At 38.0% G+C, this 17635-nt stretch overlaps 2 protein-coding genes across 5 annotated transcripts in view; one reads left to right on the forward strand and one right to left on the reverse strand.

The window, feature by feature from the left end:
* The window catches only part of KIF11 (kinesin family member 11), a 45140-nt gene extending 28707 nt beyond the window's left edge, over positions 1-16433 (reverse strand). The window contains exons 1-11 of one of the 3 annotated variants that reach the window (XM_081554353.1): positions 16156-16433; positions 12403-12473; positions 11505-11637; positions 11182-11279; positions 11017-11095; positions 9754-9939; positions 9504-9628; positions 7151-7241; positions 6347-6589; positions 4749-4844; positions 638-726 (exon numbers count right to left, since the gene is read on the reverse strand). In XM_081554353.1, the coding sequence (XP_081410479.1) occupies positions 638-726; positions 4749-4844; positions 6347-6589; positions 7151-7241; positions 9504-9628; positions 9754-9939; positions 11017-11095; positions 11182-11279; positions 11505-11507 (1010 nt within the window). In that variant the 5' untranslated portion in view covers positions 11508-11637; positions 12403-12473; positions 16156-16433. Of the gene's footprint in view, positions 1-637; positions 727-4748; positions 4845-6346; positions 6590-7150; positions 7242-9503; positions 9629-9753; positions 9982-10981; positions 11096-11181; positions 11280-11504; positions 11638-12402; positions 12474-16155 lie in introns of all 3 variants that reach the window. The other 2 variants (XM_081554342.1, XM_081554364.1) reach the window with 2 other exon arrangements.
* A 133-nt stretch (positions 16434-16566) lies between these two features.
* The window catches only part of IDE (insulin degrading enzyme), a 111208-nt gene continuing 110139 nt past the window's right edge, over positions 16567-17635 (forward strand). Inside the window, exon 1 of one of the 2 annotated variants that reach the window (XM_081554401.1) lies at positions 16567-17053. In XM_081554401.1, the coding sequence (XP_081410527.1) occupies positions 17010-17053 (44 nt within the window). In that variant the 5' untranslated portion in view covers positions 16567-17009. The remainder of the gene's footprint in view (positions 17054-17635) is intronic. The other variant, XM_081554402.1, reaches the window with a different exon arrangement.

Below are 17635 nucleotides of genomic sequence, written 5' to 3' on the forward strand. Positions count from 1 at the left end.
GTCCTCATGAGATAAACAGTTCTTCTCTAGAGCACAGCTTCTCAGCTTTAGCACTACTGACATTTTGCACCAGGCAATTCTGGTCTGCTTTAAGGAGCCTCTCTGATTTCTTGAGATTACCAAGTGTCAGAAGCGAGTGCTGTCGCTTGCGTTCTTCTAGTTCCTTCGTAACTACTAACCATTTTCTATTGCACATTGTGCTTAAATGACAAAGAATTTTAAGAATGTAGATTTCCTCAAACTATTTGCTATAGATATTGATTAAAGAAAAAGATAAGTTGAGGTGGTAAAGAAGAGAGTTCATTCTAATAGTCTTTTGATAACTATATCAGTTCTTTATTGGAAATAGCTCTTCAAAGTACATTCCTATATTAAATGTACAAGAGGGATGCAACATTGTTATTAAATGAATGATATAGTTTGGGTAAATAATTTTTACTTGAAGTATAATTGACTTTCAATATTACATTAGTTTTGGGTGTACAACATAGTGATTTGATACTCTTATACATTACAAAATGATCACCACAATAAGTCTAGTTATCAACTGTCACCACACAAAGGTAGTACAATAGTACTAACTACACTCCCTATGCCATACATTCTTAGAAATTAATTTCCATAACCAAGGGCTTACCTAAAATTTTCTTCAGAAATGTACACTCCATTTTTTTCACGAGCTGCAGCAAGATCCCGTTTCAGACGCTCTATCTCTTCTGTATATTCCTATGCAAGAAGAATGTTGCCAGTTTAGCACTTCATTTTTTTTTCATTCAGTTTGGGGAAGATTTATAATGAAACAAATTTAGCCCTATTATCTTTTTTAAAGCATAAAAATATGTGATTAAAAAGTCACAACCTTATTTTTCATTCAATATTAATATGGTTAGAATAAAGTCAATAGCTTTCATTCATTATAAAAATACAGGCTTCTGAAGAAAAAAACAACCCCCAGTAGCCAGATTCATCTCCAAATCTCATCTCACACGAAAAGGAACCAGGGTTTCTTAAGGAAGTGTCTGACTCCAGGATTCGGGCAAGAAACATTCAAGATGAACCTGGAACATCTTGTAAAACAAAATAGGAAGGAAGCGAAGGAAGCTTAGGCCAACAAAAAAGACTCAAGAACCCACTGAGAAGGTACCCAATGGCCAGAGAAGAAACAATTTGAACGTCAGTGAGGTTATTAACTACAATTGTTAGCACAAATACTCTAAACCCATGAGTTTATAATGACGTTAAGAAAGCTGGGAAACCAACCCATTATTCTCAAAACTGTCAAAGGAAATGAATCAAGCATTTGTCCTATCTTTCCTATAAGAACTACAGCCTTGGGGAGCTGAGGGAATGTTCCTCTTTACAGAGTTAGTCCAGCAGTTAACTAAGGAAGAATAATTCGAAAATTATTATTTTGCAACCCTTAAAGAACTAGTGGATCAGGTCATTTGAATATAATCAACCGTGAACTTCCAGATGTTCATGCTGGTTTTAGAAAAGGCAGAAGAACCAGAGATCAAATTGCCAACATCCTCTGGATCATCAAAAAAGCAAGAGAGTACCACAAAAACATCTACCTCTGCTTTATTGACTATGTCAAAGCCTTTGACTGTGTGGGTCACAATAAACTGTGGAAAATTCTGAAAGAGATGGGAATACCAGACCATCTGACCTGCCTCTTGAGAAAACTGTATACAAGTCAGGAAGCAACGTTAGAACTGGACGTGGAACAACAGACTGGTTCCAAATAGGAAAAGGAGTACGTCAAGGCTGTATATCATCACCCTGCTTATTTAACGTATATACAGAGTACATCATGAGAAATGCTGGGCTGGATGAAGCACAAGCTGGAATCAAGATTGCTGGGAGAAATATCAATAACGTCAGATATGCAGATGACATCACCCTTATGGCAAAAAGTGAAGAAGAACTAAAGAGCCTCTTGATGAAAGTGAAAGAGGAGAGTGAAAAAGTTGGCTTAAAGCTCAACATTCAGAAAACTAAGATCATGGCATCCGGCCCCATCACTTCATGGCAAATAGATGGGGAAACAGTGAAAACAGTGGCTGACTTCATTTTTCTGGGCTCCAAAATCACTGCGGATGGTGATTGCAGCCATGAAATAAAAAGACGCTTGCTCCTTGGAAGGAAAGTTATGAGCAACCTAGATAGCATATTAAAAAGCAGAGACATTACTTTGTCAACAAAGGTCTGTCTAGTCAAGGTTATGGTTTTTCCAGTGGTCATGTATGGATGTGAGAGTTGGATTATAAGAAAGCTGAGTGCCGCAGAATTGATGTTTTTGAACTGTGGTGTTGGAGAAGACTCTTGAGAGCCCCTTGGACTGCAAGGAGATCCAACCAGTCCATCCTAAAGGAGTTCAGTCCTGGGTGTTCATTGGAGGGACTGATGTTGAAGCTGAAACTCCAATACTTTGGCCACCTGATGTGGAGAGCTGACTCATTTGAAAAGACCCTGATGCTGGGAAAGATTGAGGGCAGGAGGAGAAGGGGATGACAGAGGATGAGATGGTTGGATGGCATCATCGACTCAATGGACATGTGTCTGGGTGGACTCCGGGAGTTGATGTGGAAAGGGAGGCCTGGTGTGCTGTGGTTCATGGGGTCACAAAGAGTCCGGACCCGACTGAGCAACTGAACTAAACTGAACTGACCTGAATCCCTTACCAACAAAAGGGAAAGAACCAGATATTAGGTGCTTCCAAGTGGGAGAATATACCACCACTTATGAAGTATTTTGGCCAAAAATATATAAATAAGATAAAACTTGACTCTATCAAGCCTCAAATCCAACTACTAATTTTGGCAAACCTTATTTGGATCCTAAAACAAGATATTAAAAGTCTACAGTGAAACAACTGGAATTTTAAACAATGACTGAATATTTTATCATAATAAATTACTGTTAAATATTTTTAGATTGAATCATAGCAATAGGGTTCAAAAATTCAAGTGTCTAAAGTAAAATGAAAGCTTATAAAAGAGCACGGCCTTTAAAAAAATAATGAATAGAAAAATCACTGTAGTTTTTCTCAGATCCTGACAATTTTGACACCCTCTATAAAGAGAGGTTTGCTTATATAAGCTTCAGTCTGATATAACAGTCTGATTCCAAGAGTTATTATAAAGCTACAGTAATTAAAACTGTGCTATTAGTGAGGGACAGACATAAATCAATACAACAGAATAGAAAGCTCAGCCATTTTGGAAAACAACTTGGCAGTTCCTTAAAAAAAAATAACAACTTACATTCAATTACCATACAATACAACAATTACACTCTTTGGCAATTATCTCAGAAAAATGAAAATTTACATGTACACAAATTATTATAAGCAAATATGATCAAGGCAGTTTTATTTTCACTTGTGAAAAACTGAAATCAGCCCATATGTCTTTCACGGGTGAATCTGACAACAAACTATGTGTGGTATATCCATGTGCCGTGCTGTGCTGTGCTTAGTCGCTCAGTTGCGTCTGAGTCTTTGCTACCCCATGGACTGTAGCCCACCAGGCTCCTCTGTCCTTGGGGATTCCCCAGGCAAGAACACTGGAGTAGGTTGCCATGTCCTCCTCCGGGGGATCTTCCCAACCCAGCTATCAAACCCAGGTCTCCCATATTTCAGGTGAATTCTTCAGTCTGAGCCACCAGGGAAGCCCAAGAATACTGGAGTAGGTAGCCTATCCCTTCTCCAGGGGATCTTCCTGACCCAGGAATTGAACTGGGGTCTCCTGCATTGCAGGCGAGTGGTATATACGTACCATGGAATATTCCTCAGCATTAAAAAGTAAAGATCTATTGATATGCACCACTCAGGTTAACCTCCAGGGAATTATGCTGAGTGATAAAAGCAATCCCCAAAGTTTACATACTGTATGATTCCACTCAATAACACTCTTAAAATGACAAATGTTTAGAAATAGAGGACAGATCATTGGATAGCAAAGATTAGGGACGGGGGGTCAGAGTGAGAAAGAAGTGATTATAAAAGGGCAATGAGGAATCCTTGCTGTGATGAGACTGTTCAGTATCTTGACTGTGGTACTGGCTCCATGAACCTACACATGACAAAACTGTATAGAACTAAACACACACGAGTACCAGGAAAATTGAGGAATAAGACCAATGAATTGCTATTAACGGTGTCCCTGCAGTGATTTTACTATATAGTTTAATAAAATGTACATAAGGATCTCTCTGTATTACTTCTTTCAACTGCATGTGAAACTATACTTGTCTCAATAGAAGCAAAAAATAAAACACTACCAATAAAAGGAAAAGACAAGCCAGACTGGGAGGAAATATTTACCAACTATTTCATAAAGGATCATATCTAGAAAATATGAACAATCCTTTACAACTTCATAAAAAGACAACCCAATTAAAAACTGGCAAAGGATTTAAATAGACATTTCACAAACAAAGATATAATATGGATAATAAGCATATGAAAAGATGCTGAATATCACTACTCATTAAGGAAATGCTAATTAAAACTGCACTGAAGTACCGTTATACACCTAAATTTTACTGACTGGATAGAGCTTGTAAGGTCATCTATTAGTATTAGAAAAAGCATTTTAACACACAGGGTATTGAGTTCAAACCATTAAATGAAAAGCCTTATCAAAGGCAATTTAATAAATTTTTAAAAACAATGATCTATTTCAGTTCCTCATTTTCACATTTGTCAAACAAATTTATATTACTCTACAAAAATTCACAATTACCTTAATCAGAGCTTTCTTGGTGAGTTTCTGGTTAACCTCAGGCTTATTGAGTATGTTCTTTGCTCTATGAGCATATTCCAATGTACTCAGAGTTTCCTGTGATGTAAAGAAAAGGCCAATTACTGAAGATATGAGAATAATGTAGTTCTGTTACCTAAAATGTACTATACAATAACATAATAATTTTTGGTTATACCTAATATAAACATTTACCCAGTAATACTACTATGCTGCTACTGCTGCTAAGTCGCTTCAGTCGTGTCCGACTCTGTGCGACCCCATAGACGGCAGCCCACCAGGCTCCACCGTCCCTGGGATTCTCCAGGGAAGAACACTGGAGTGAGTTGCCATTTCCTTCTCCAATGTATGAAAGTGAAAAGTGAAAGTGAAGTTGCCCAGTCGTGTCCGACTCTTCACGACCCCATGGACTGCAGCCTACCATGCACCTCTGTCCATGGGATTGTCCAGGCAAGAGTACTGGAGTGGGTCGCCATTGCCTTCTCCAAATAAGACAGAGGACTGTTTAAAATATTCTTATTTTTTACTCTTCAAGTTTCAGGGTCTTTAATTTAATCTAATATTTTTTTGCTTTAGTCTTAAGCTCTATTAAAAAAAAAACCTCAATGAATTTCATCAACTGATGAATAAACAAAATGTCCTATATCCATATCATTAACCCACAGAAAGGAATGAGTTCTGATACCTGCTGCAACGTGGATGAACATTGAAAACATTATGCTAAGTGAAAGAAGCCAGTCACAAAAGAACACTTATTGTGGAGTCCATTTATATAAAATATTCAGAATAGGCAAAGGTATAAATTAAAGAAAGTAGATTAATAGTGACCTAGGGCTGGAAATGGAAACTGATGGGGAGTGAATGCTAATAGGTTACAGAGTTTCTTTTTAGGATAAAAATGTTTAGATTTTAGTTGCATAGCTCGATGAATATAGTAAAATCACCTAATTATATACTTTCAATGGATGAATTTTATAGTATACAAATCATTTCTCAACAAAAATAGTTTTTAAAATGAAAGAGGAGTTAAGAGACTTTAAAAAAGCTTTTCTAATTCCGTTTAAAGAAGATAATCCAGTAAAATTAAAGTAGACTTTACCATCTTTGTTGTTTCTCTTGGTTTTCCTACCTGTACCTCCACATCCAGCACCATCTTTAGTGATCTCTAAGCAGCCTCTTAAGCACTAGTATTCGCTTAACCCACTTCTAAGGACTCAATTAAACCACCCACTGCTAATGACCACAGCAATTATCTTTGAACACTGGAAAAATACAACTAAGTAACTAGCTTTTTAAGATTGAAAACTGCCAGCAAGGAGAAAGACGATTTTTCAGTGGTGTTCTCCTCTGTGTGTCCACCACTTACAATGTCCAGATTATTTTTACTGTAGTATAGAATGAATGAAGCTAATTAGTGAACTCTAAAAATATTATACATGATAGTTACAGAATTTTCTGGCAGTCTAGTGTTTAGGACAGCAAATTTTCACTGCTGAGGGTCCAGGTTCAATCCCTTGTTGAAAACTAAGATCCCACAAGCCACGCAGCACAGCCAAAAAAAGTGATAGTTAAGACCTTACCTCCAGATTGAGAGACGCAGGAGAAACTGTTGCAATGATAGATGTTCTTGTACGTCCCCCAAGAGAGTCCTGGAGGATTCTAGTCAGTTTAGATTCTCGATAAGGAACATGAGGTGTTCTTTCTACAAGAGCAGTAATAACCCTTCCCAGAGTCAACAGGGACTGATTGATATTTCCAGCTTCCCGAGCTCTCTTGTCAACTGCTCCAGAACGGCCAATGTTCTCACTGCCTGCAAGATCAACCTTGAATTTTAAAAATAAAAATAAGTCCTCAGTCTATGGATTTGGAATAGAAGACTTTCATTCTCATATTGTACATAAAGATATTAAATAGCCAGGAAAATAATTTTCTATAAATAACAATCCACTACAAAACCAATAACCCAGTGACTACAAAAGTACTATCTCTAAATACACAATTTTCAAACTGCTCTATGAGGTGATAAAGAAGAAACAGTAGAATAGAACTACCATTTGACCCAGCAATCCCACTTCTGGGTATGTATGCAAAGAAAATGAAATCTCTCCAAGAAATATCTGCACTCCCACGTTCACTACACTGTCAATGATAAACAAGGTATGGAAACAGCCTAAGTACCCACTGACGAATGAATAAAGATGTGACATGATGTGCATGCACATGCGCGCACACACACACACATGTGAATAATATTCAGCCATGAGAAAGGATATCCTGCTACACTGTACATTTTAAATACATGATTTTGTCAATTATACCTCAATAAAACTATAAAAAAAAAAACAACTGAAAGAATGAACAGTGGTATTACAGTCGATGCTTACCAAGTTCAACTTTCCAATTTTAACAAGCTCCTCTCCATCAATTGTAGTTTCTTTCATATGTATTGTAACAGAGAAAACTGAGTGGGATCGACTAGAAAACAAGACCGAGTTGCCCAATTATTATAATGCAAAACATTATTTGTTTTCTTTCTGTAACATAATGAAAACAGCAAAGAAAGATCTAAATCCACCAGGGTAGAGAAAGATAGTATCAGACAGAATATCAGTAAGATTTTGGAAGACAGTGGATAGATAGAATGATGCTAGGTTTTGACTTTCTTGCTCCTGCTGTCTGCACAGAAGAACCCAAGAGTAAGCTACCTGAAAACAGCTTAAATGACTTAGAATCCTCAGACATCTCTGAAAGCTGGATGTGAAATAGTGTTTGAACAGTTGCCTGGTGTGTCAGAAGAGATGGCTTGCAATTGATCTATTTATAAGAACCACTTGAAATACATCATTACCTTAAACTCAAACAGCATCAGGCAAGCCACCAGATCACTCCCCCTCAGTGTCAACTGTCCTAAAAGTACATTGCTCTGCCTTGAGAAGGTCACCAGAGACAGGTAGGCGCTTCCTCTGAACACCACAAATAGTAAATAGCAGTGTTCACTGAAACACCACAAGTAATCACTGCTAGACTACAAGGTTTTCCAAAGTCCTTCTTATGCTGTATACTGACACTCAATTTTTATCTTAGTGATATAAAAAACAATACAGACAACCAAAGACAGCATTCCTTTCTGTATTAATATCTGATGAAGAACATTCTGTTTGTTAATGTCATTGATGGTTGGAATAGGGTAATTTCTAATTCGCTCATTTGTACTTTTCACGTGACTTGGAAAATTTTATAAGTATCATTTTTACAAAATTATTTAAGTTATTTTAAATAACAGAAAAGGGGAGGGACACAGGGAAAAATATAAACTATAGATTTGGATTATAAAATATATCTCATGTTTTCCTACCATTATTTGCGCATTCCTAATTTAAGATAATAGAATTAATGCTATTAAGCATAAAAATCAAGTCTGATTTTGGAAAACTGAATCAAATTTCTTTTCTTTATCACATACATTGATTAGATATCTTTACTCCAGTCTTCAGTGAAAACTAGGAAATTTTAACTTATTCAAATTTACAGTATAATGGGAATTTTGTATTTCAGAGAAAAGTATTTAGAGAAAGAAATTTTCTTAAATTCATTCTTCCAAAGTCTAAATCAAGTTAAGTTATAAAGCAAACATTTAATTCAAATGGAAACTTCATTCTATGATTTGTTTATAACTCCATTTTTAATGGAAAGCTATTATAAGAAATTTAATTTAAATTATAAAATCACCCATAATTCCATGATACTGATTACTTTCATGTTATGCTATTTTTCTTCTTTATTTAAATAAAGACATATTTATATAGAGCTACCATTATAATTGCTATAGCATATTGTAGAAATGTCCGACTATAAGAGAGCAACTATAAGAGAGCAAGACCTCAGAGTCATTTTGTAGTTTGGGGAAAATGATATTCAGGTAAATTTAACTACCTGAAGTAACATATTTAGTTAACTGCATAACTGGAACTAAGCACAAATATCTAACTCCTAATCTACAACTCTTTCAATTACATTCTGATGTTTCCTTCAAAGACAAGCAAAGAAAAAGTCACCTCTGATTGGGTCAAGTGCATTTATAGAGTCTGGGATTCATCTTATAAGGGATACTATCAAACATGCCTCTTTCTCCCCTTGAAAGCCTGTATTAGTGATCGTGTGTATTCTGTTAGTGACCATGTGTCTTCCTACATTAAAATGAAGCCATTTGCGAAGAAAAAAGTCACACTGTACAACCTAAATATGTAAAATTTTGTCATTTATACCTCAAGCTGGGGGGATGGGGGGGAGGCCATTTGGTTTTCTTCTAATCTTTACTCAAATAAGGGATTTTCAAACTGTATTCTAAGTATCCTTAGGGGCTCCAGAAAAGTACTCAGGGCAAATCTCCTGAAGGCTGAGGAGGTAAGCCCCTGAGTATCCCACTGCCAAATCAACTACCCCAGCCACATTTTAATCAGGGCTCCCATGTATAATTTCATTTGGGTAAAGAAATCTTCTACTTAAAAAAACTTAATAAGTCTGCTCAAGTTCAACTTGTCTTTGTCATCCTTTCAACATTCTCCCAATATTGGTGCTCTGCTTATAAACCTCAAGCCAATTACTAAGGGAAGCAATCCAGCACACAATCTAGGTGTGTGACTCACATACCTTGACATGCCCCAATTTGATTTCCCAAGTTTGGATATTCTTCTTGAAAACAAAATGGAGCAGTGGGAGAAACAAGGGCTTTCTTACCTAGAGTAGGCGTTCATCAAAGTTGCTGCTGTTGTCCTTTTCGCTGCCCCCTTCTCCAAAATTTGATAGACTTCATCCTTGTTGTGTACTGTAATTTCTTCTAAACCTTTGATTATCACTCCCCTCTGACAAAATATCAGAAGAGCATCCATTAAATTGGTTAAAAAGAAAAAAAATATATATATATATATTTCTCAAAATATCACACATTAACATTTGGAGACATTTCATTGTTAAAGACTCAAGTTACCTTGTTACGGGGATCATCAAACATCTGCAGTCTCTCAGAAACATCAGAAGATGGATTAAGGAGATCAAAGAGCTCTTCATTATAGATTTCCAATAGCGACACTTTCACTGAAAATTCAGTACCATTATCAGTAAGTTTCTCAAAAATTTGATGAAGAGTACGTGGAATTATACCAGCCAAAGGATCCTGAAATGATAATATTAATAAAGACTAAAAGAATACCATTTACTGCAATAGTTAAAACACATATATAACAAGGGCCTCCTTTATAGTATATTTAAACATAAATATGTCAAAACAGGTTTAAAAAAAAATTAAAAAACTAACCTAATGTTAGAGAAGCCAAATCATTCACAAGCCATTTACAACAATCTGTTCAATAGCAATTATTCTTCCTTACACCTTCCACAAATCTGTCATTCCAGTCAGCTACTTCATGCCTGAGCATTATACAGAAACCAACTGAATCAAGTTCCTTATAAAGCCAAGTTCAATAATCTCTCCAATTTTCTCATGAGAACATAGTACCATTCTTTTAATCAGAAAAGTGGCTCATCTAACAGTATATTCCCGAATTCCGACATAAAGTTGTTTCTCAAATGTCTAAGTATCCTTAATAAAACTGTTATGACTCTAAATTTTGAAACTGTGCTTTAAGCCTATTCCATATTTTCTATGATTACAATTCCATAACACTATTACTCATGCATAAAGTAAGTTAATGCCCCAACCACTAGAAGAAAGGATCTACCTAAATGTTGGTAATTTGGAAAATATTAGTCACTAAACTCATTTAGGTTTAAACACATTTCTTTGTGAAATGTACTATGTGCTTCCTATAATCTTCAGCAATATGGTGATCTTAATTTCACAGTCAAAGTCGTCATTAATAAAGTACCATACTGCTCCCATGGTTGTGCTAACTTTACAAGACTCACTCCCTCACTGCAAAGCCTTCCCCTTCAAGTTCTACTCACATTCCACTTTCCCACAATAGTCTGCTCCAACTTTCTGCCCCAAAGAGACCCTTCTCTCATCACCTAACTGTACCATATGTATTGCTCCTCTCTCTCCCAGTAAGACATTATGTTTCTTAAACAGAAGCCATTACATATATTTTAATATCATTATACTAGTAGTTTATCCTAAATTCATGTTTGACATGGTACTCTGATCTATTTCAGACAGAGGCATCCAACCAAGTTTTATTCAGCTGCACTTTAGCCACTTTAGAGACAGAAGTTTGATATAAACAGTAAATACCTCCTCCCAAGTATACTCTTCATTAGGGGACCTTTCACCTTCCATTGTAAAGGTTTTTCCAGTGCCGGTTTGGCCATATCTGTCAAAATTAACAGAAGTGTTAAACAAAAAAAATCCCTACATGCATCTAGAACTTTTCATCAATTTGAAAAGTGTTTCACTTACGCAAAAATAGTGCAATTATAGCCCATAATAACTTCATCCAGAATGGGGCAAACAACACTTCGGTAAACATCAATTTGTTTAGTATTTGCTCCAAAAACCTAGCCAAAAAACAAAAAGCATTTCTTAAAAAAAAAGAACACTTCAAAATTACCTTAATAATTGTTTTTAATATATTAACTTATCCAGCCCACTAGAAACCATTTGACAACTCAAAGGATAGACTGAAATTTCTAACTACACCAGAACCTACAGAAAATATACATAGTAGGATAATTTTACATTAGTGGATAATAAGAAGTAGCAGCACTTTAGGAAGTAAGTACCATATCAAAAGTGTATGTTTTCCTTGAGCTTTTGTCCGCCAGTCCTGCAGTTCGAACATTAACTTCCTTCCGCACATGATCACATTCTACTACCGAATGGGCATTAGCTTTCCGCTCTGCCAAATTAAACGGTCTGTAAAATGAAACACACAAGGTTATTCAAGAACTCTTTTTTAAAAAACTTTTTATTTTGTATTGGGGTATATATAGCCAATTAAAACTTGTTATAGTTTCAGGTGAACAGCTAAGGGACTCAGCCATACATATAAATGTATCCATTCTCCCCCAAACTCCTCTCTTATCCAGGCTGCCACTTAGCATTAAGCAGAGTTCTATGTTCTTGTGGTTATCCATTTTAAATATAGTAGTGTATCCATGTAGATCCCCAACTCCCTAACTATCCCTTCTCCCCAGCAACCATAAGTTCATTCTCTAAGGCTGTGAGTCTGTTTTGTAAGTAAGTTCACTTAAGAATTAAGAACTCTTAGTTATCAGGTTACTGGTGACATTTTTGTTAATATCTCAGAGAAGAACAATGGGAAGTTTTAACTACACTGTTGGTGACAGAGATTAAATGGACCTAAATGACACTGCTAAAGCAGACAGCAGAATTTTAAGGGTTTCAATTTCCAGAAATAAAATTAGTTTAAAAAGTTTTGAAAGATATGTACAATTCTGACAGTTTCTTGGAGCAGTTGCTAAGATAATTAATTTGGAAAAAAGGTGAAACTTATTTTTCAGAATTCAATTTCCACTGTTCCTAGAATCCGGCCAAGTTAGGTTATGATGTAGTAGAAAGAACATGCCAAATTTGCATCCAAAATATTAACCCGCCAAGGGATATCTGGCACAAAATAAACAATATATTAAAATAATGACTAACACACAGAGCACTTACTACGTGCCAGGTATTCACTGTTCCAAGTGTTTCACATGTGTTAATTCAGTTTGTCCTCAAGACACTGAGGTCTAGTGGGGAACACAAAACAAGTGATTGTAAGAGTGGTGTTTAGTAAGGGGAACTAAAAGGTGCTGTAGGAACATACAGCAGAAACTTAATGGGGCCTTGATTAGGACAGAGCAGGATAGAGGAGGCGTGATGGGAAAGACTCCACGTGAAGTAAAATAAGATAAATGCCTCCTTAGGCATTTCAGTAGAATGAGGACTCTTCATCCAGTCTGCCTGGGCAACAGAGCCCCGTGCCTGTCTCCTCATTTGAAAATTAAAAGGTTGGTAATTGTACCAACTTCAAAATGTAGGGAAACAAATCCTATGTAATTTACTGTTTCCCCAGCGTCTACTACTCTGCTTAGCAGACACTCAAATATTAATATCTGTCATACTACACTGCTTAATAAATGTCATCCTTAGGGGAACGAAAAGGAAAGCTAAAAAGAACCACAGTGCACAGAGTAGCATCCGTAAGATACTGACATACTTAACACAAATCTGAGCCAAAGGGAGAGGTATTCTTGCCCTGAGTTCACTTTTCCCATTCATTGTCACATACTGTGACAGGAAATGCCAAATAGGAAGTTATCTTTCCCTTCACCACTAGACTAACCAAACTGCTATTTATTTTAAGGATACCTCAATGTCCTCTGGCATGCCCCACCCCCATGTTTGAAGACCACATTTGTAATCCTGAGAAATTTAACTCAGTAACTTCCAAGTAATATCTTGTCATGCTGTCATTTGTTAAATGTACTGAAACCTAACAATGCACAAAAGTCACAGTATGCAGAATTGCTCTTCTGTGGTTAAAGCTTTTCCAATTGGTCTAATCTCTTGTCTTGATGTGTGATTAAGTTACCAAATGAATACCATTCAAGTTGTTTGGGCAAAGTAGTAGAAATTCCCATAAATCACACATCCCTAAAAGTTATCAAAGCTCCCACAAAGGAGCTTTAGGGACTGTTTATACTGCAATAAAGAGTACTACTGCCAACCAACTATTTTCCTATCCAGACTTCTTTAATTAGAAATTGCAAGGTTGCTGCTGATGACACTAGCAAAACCATCAATTGTAGTTGGCCTTCCCTGGTGGTCCAGACAGTAAAGAATCTGCCTGCAATGCAGGAGACCCAGGTTCAATTTCTGGGTGGGGAAGATACCCTGAAGAAGGAAATGGCTACTCACTCAAGTATTCTTGCCTGGAGATTTCCATGAACAGAGGAGCCTGACGGGCTACAGTCTATGCAGTCGCAAAGAGTCATACACAACTAAGCGACTAACACTAATGCTTTCACTACAGTCATATTAAAATTCAAACAACCAAAATGGTAAAGAAAGACTGAGGATTAAAAAAAAGGTCCTGTCCACTAGATTCATTCATTCACTCCATGAATATTCATATAGCTACTGTACAAGTAAAGAACATCATAAAGATTGTATTCATTGTAATCAAAAAATGAAGTCATCTCTTAAAATTTTGTTGATTTCTTAGGTTATCGTAAAGATTGCATTCATTGTAATCAAAAACTGAAGTCATCTCTCTTAAAATTTTGCTGATCTCTTGGTGATTTAGTTGCTAAGTCGTGTCCAACTCTTGTGACCCCATGGACTGTAGCCTGCCAGGCTCCTCTGTCCATGAGATTCTCCAGGCAAGAATACTGGACTGGGTTGCCATTTCCTTCTCCAGAGGATCTTCCCCACCCATGGATTGAACCCAGGTCTCGTGCACTGTAGGCAGATTCTTTACCAACTGAACTATGAGGGAAACCCTTAGGCTGATCTCTTAGGTTATCACAAACTGTTGCCACTAAAAGTTTAAAACTGGGGGGAAAAAAAAATCAGAGAAGAGTATATGACAGAAACCACGTGTAATCTGAAAAGCCTAAAATATTTACTATCTGGGCCCTTTGAGAAAAGATTTGATAACCCTCAAGGGCATAAGTTATTTATTTAGTCAAGTTTAAGGACACACTGGGCTTCCCAGGTGGCTCAGTGGTAAAGAATCCACCTGCCAAGGCAGAAGACGGCAGAGACACAGATTCAATCTCTGGATCAGGAAGATCCCCTGGAGAGGGAAATGGCAACCCACTCCAGTATTCTAGCCCGGGAAATCCCATGAACAGAGGAGCCTGGGTGGGCTACAGACATTGGGGTTGCAAAGATTCGGACACAATTGAGCACACACACACACACACCACCACCACACCAAGAACAGAAATCTTTGCAGCAGGAGGGCTATTTGAAAAAGAAAAGGCTAACCTGAAAAGAAAAACATCTTTTTATACTGAAATTATTGTAAACATTGGACACTACCTAAGCACTTTTCATTAACGATAAAGTAAAAGAAATTTCTTTTAAGTTAAGCCTTTAAATGTATGGAGGTAATAAACGTGAAATTCAGGATAATGTTCAACTCTTGAGGTAGAAGAAAGGGATGCGGAGGGATACAGTGGGATTCTAGCTGTAATGATTCTTCTGTTTCTAAACACAGATGCTTGGTATATCGTTCTTTATAATTTTTTATAGGTCTGACCTATTTTTTAACTAACAATAAAAGAGAAATTAAAGAAAATAAAGCCACTTAGAAAAGGTAATACTGCCTGACTTAATTAAAGGATCAAAATCATATAAAAATTTGTATTTGAATATGGGCTGGTTTTTTTAATCTTCAAGACAAGTAACTATTAACAGAGGCCCCAGAGTGCAATTGGTAATTGCCCAGACTTCTGGTTATCACCAAGCGTCTTCTCAGGCACCTACTTTAGAGTTAGCTATTACCTTTGGTATATACAACTCAAGCCACCAAAGCTGTGTAGGCAGTAACCTAAGAAAGTTTGTTAATACACTTTTAAAATAACCTTTTAATTTTAGAATACGTTTGGATTTACAGAAAAGTTTCTGAGAGTTGGTAGAGTTTTTAATATCACAGCAACAAAAATAGACACACAAAATACACCATATACCAGCAAACTGTGCAGGGCATCTAAAAAGCCAAACCAACCCAATATTTGGTTAAGCAATAGATTGTACAAGTATGTTCTTCCTCTCCTACCACATTTTAAAGCAGGGAAATGATGGGGAAACTAATCAGGAGAGAGCTGAACACCTTCACCCACCCACTGGAAAATGTAACACAACTTTAGTTGTCTCCTTAATTTTTTAAAACATAAACTCATTCTACAACTTAAATTTTAAAAACAATGATGTTTGTTTACTAAGGATTAAGAAAATATTGCTTCTAGAACAAAGTGAAGAGGTAAATGATTACTTTTTTAGAGATGATGGAGAGGATGGTAGTAACAACTTAAGTGCTAAACATCTGTTTAGTAGGTGTGCAGTCGTTTCCAAACTGATCAACTGCAAGGAGTGGCATACAGAATGACACCTAAATCATTGTCGACAATATTTTTTTAAAAAACACATTTCACTAAGGAACAGCGACGAACTTCTCCTCAATAGCAGTTTAAACTATAAACTGATACAAATATCCTTTCTTCTGAAAACAAAACAAAACAAAATACTAGTTTACTCCTTACAGTAACTTGGTGTCATTTTCTCGAACAGAACGCAGGAAACTATGAAACAGGAAGGTCTGGTTCCTTCAGAAAATTGCAAACAAAATCCGTCTCCCCGGACCGCGCAGGAAGGAGCCCGGCAGCAAAGCCCAGGGCTCGGAACCCTGCAAGCTCGCCCTACCTGCATCTCACCACCACCTGGATGTTCTTCCCCTTTTCATCTTTCTTCTTCGCAGATGAATTCGGCTGAGACGCCATGACTGTCCCGTAAGAAGACCGGGTCACGGACTTGGGCGCCGTGGGGCGTGGAGCGGGTCGGCGGCCGGGGCGGACCTGGGTGCCCTCCTCCCCTGCCGGGTGCTGGCGTGCCCGCGGAAACCGCTATCCACCAGGAACCGTGACTGGCCGCGGCGTCTGCCCCGCACTAGCCCGAGCCTTGGAATCACAAACCTAGTCTCCGCCCGAAGCCCAGGAAACCGAGCAAACGACTCGGCGCCTCAATTTGAAAAAGGAGCCGACTCGCCGGGCCAATGGCAGCGCTGGCGCGCAAAGCACCATGGGATGCGATGTCGTCACCAGACCACGCCCCTAGGGCGTGACCCGCGGAAATGTAAATAGCTGGTCGGGCGGTGCCACCCTGGAACTCGTAGTCTAGTGGGAGACTCTCCGCGAGTAGTGTCACACTTCGACGTGGTCTTGCTCAAATTACAGAACGTCTCTAGGCCAGAGTTTCCTCATCAGCAGAATGGTACTGATAGCAACTGTGTGAGACAGTTGTGTGAAAATTAATGAGCTGGTGAGGGTAAATAGTTTAAGCGCTGGGAAAACCTAGCCGTGATTGTAAATGGTATTAGAGAATTGTCAGATAGTGCTGTGGAAGCACAGAAAAGAGAGCTCCAAAGCAAGCCCTTTTCTCGGAGGAAGCGTCCAGAATCGTCTTGAAGAATAATTAGGAAATGTTAAGTCTACCATTGGTACTAAATCGTGATGAAAAAGACACTGTTACTTTAGGACTATGAATTTATCCTTTGATTGATGGGAACTCGTCCTCGCCAAATGATTCCAAGCAAGAAAGCAAGGTGAGATTTGCGTTTTCCGACCACGGTCCTGCAGTAGCTGTTGCAGGCTCAATCTACGTGGCGGAGCATCCCGCAGGCATCTCAAGGAGGTTGCGCAAACGCCCAGGCCGTCAGCCTACAACTCCCGGCAGGCAACGCGACCCGGCTCCTCTTGCGCTCAGTGACCGCCGGCTTCCGTAGGAGTACTCTGGGCGTTTTGGCAGTGATACTCGACCAGATTAGAGGTGGGTCGCAGACCCAGGAAATAAAGAATCGTGGGCCTGCGCTATACTTGTCTCTGGGAACTTCGCTTTGGGACCATCCTTAGCCCACAGGAACCTAGATATCTTTGTAGTTTCCTAAGTGATGATGTGATGATGGCCAGATGGGGGGGAAAGGCCTCCTTAAGTGTTCCTCTTCTTATTAACTTACCTTCTTCCCCCAAGGAATCGGCACATCTACAGCTTAGATGAATAGTCATCTCATCCTGCATAGCCGGTTGTCTACTGATATCTCTTCTTAGATGGCTCACCAGCATCTAAATGAACCTATCCAAAATGGAACTCTTCACTCTAACCCCCCTTATCTCCACCCTGATCTTTC

This window comes from Giraffa tippelskirchi, chromosome 2, assembly GCF_054371585.1.
Source record: "Giraffa tippelskirchi isolate mGirTip1 chromosome 2, T2T-mGirTip1v1.2.pri, whole genome shotgun sequence".
Classification (NCBI taxonomy): Eukaryota; Metazoa; Chordata; class Mammalia; order Artiodactyla; family Giraffidae; genus Giraffa; species Giraffa tippelskirchi.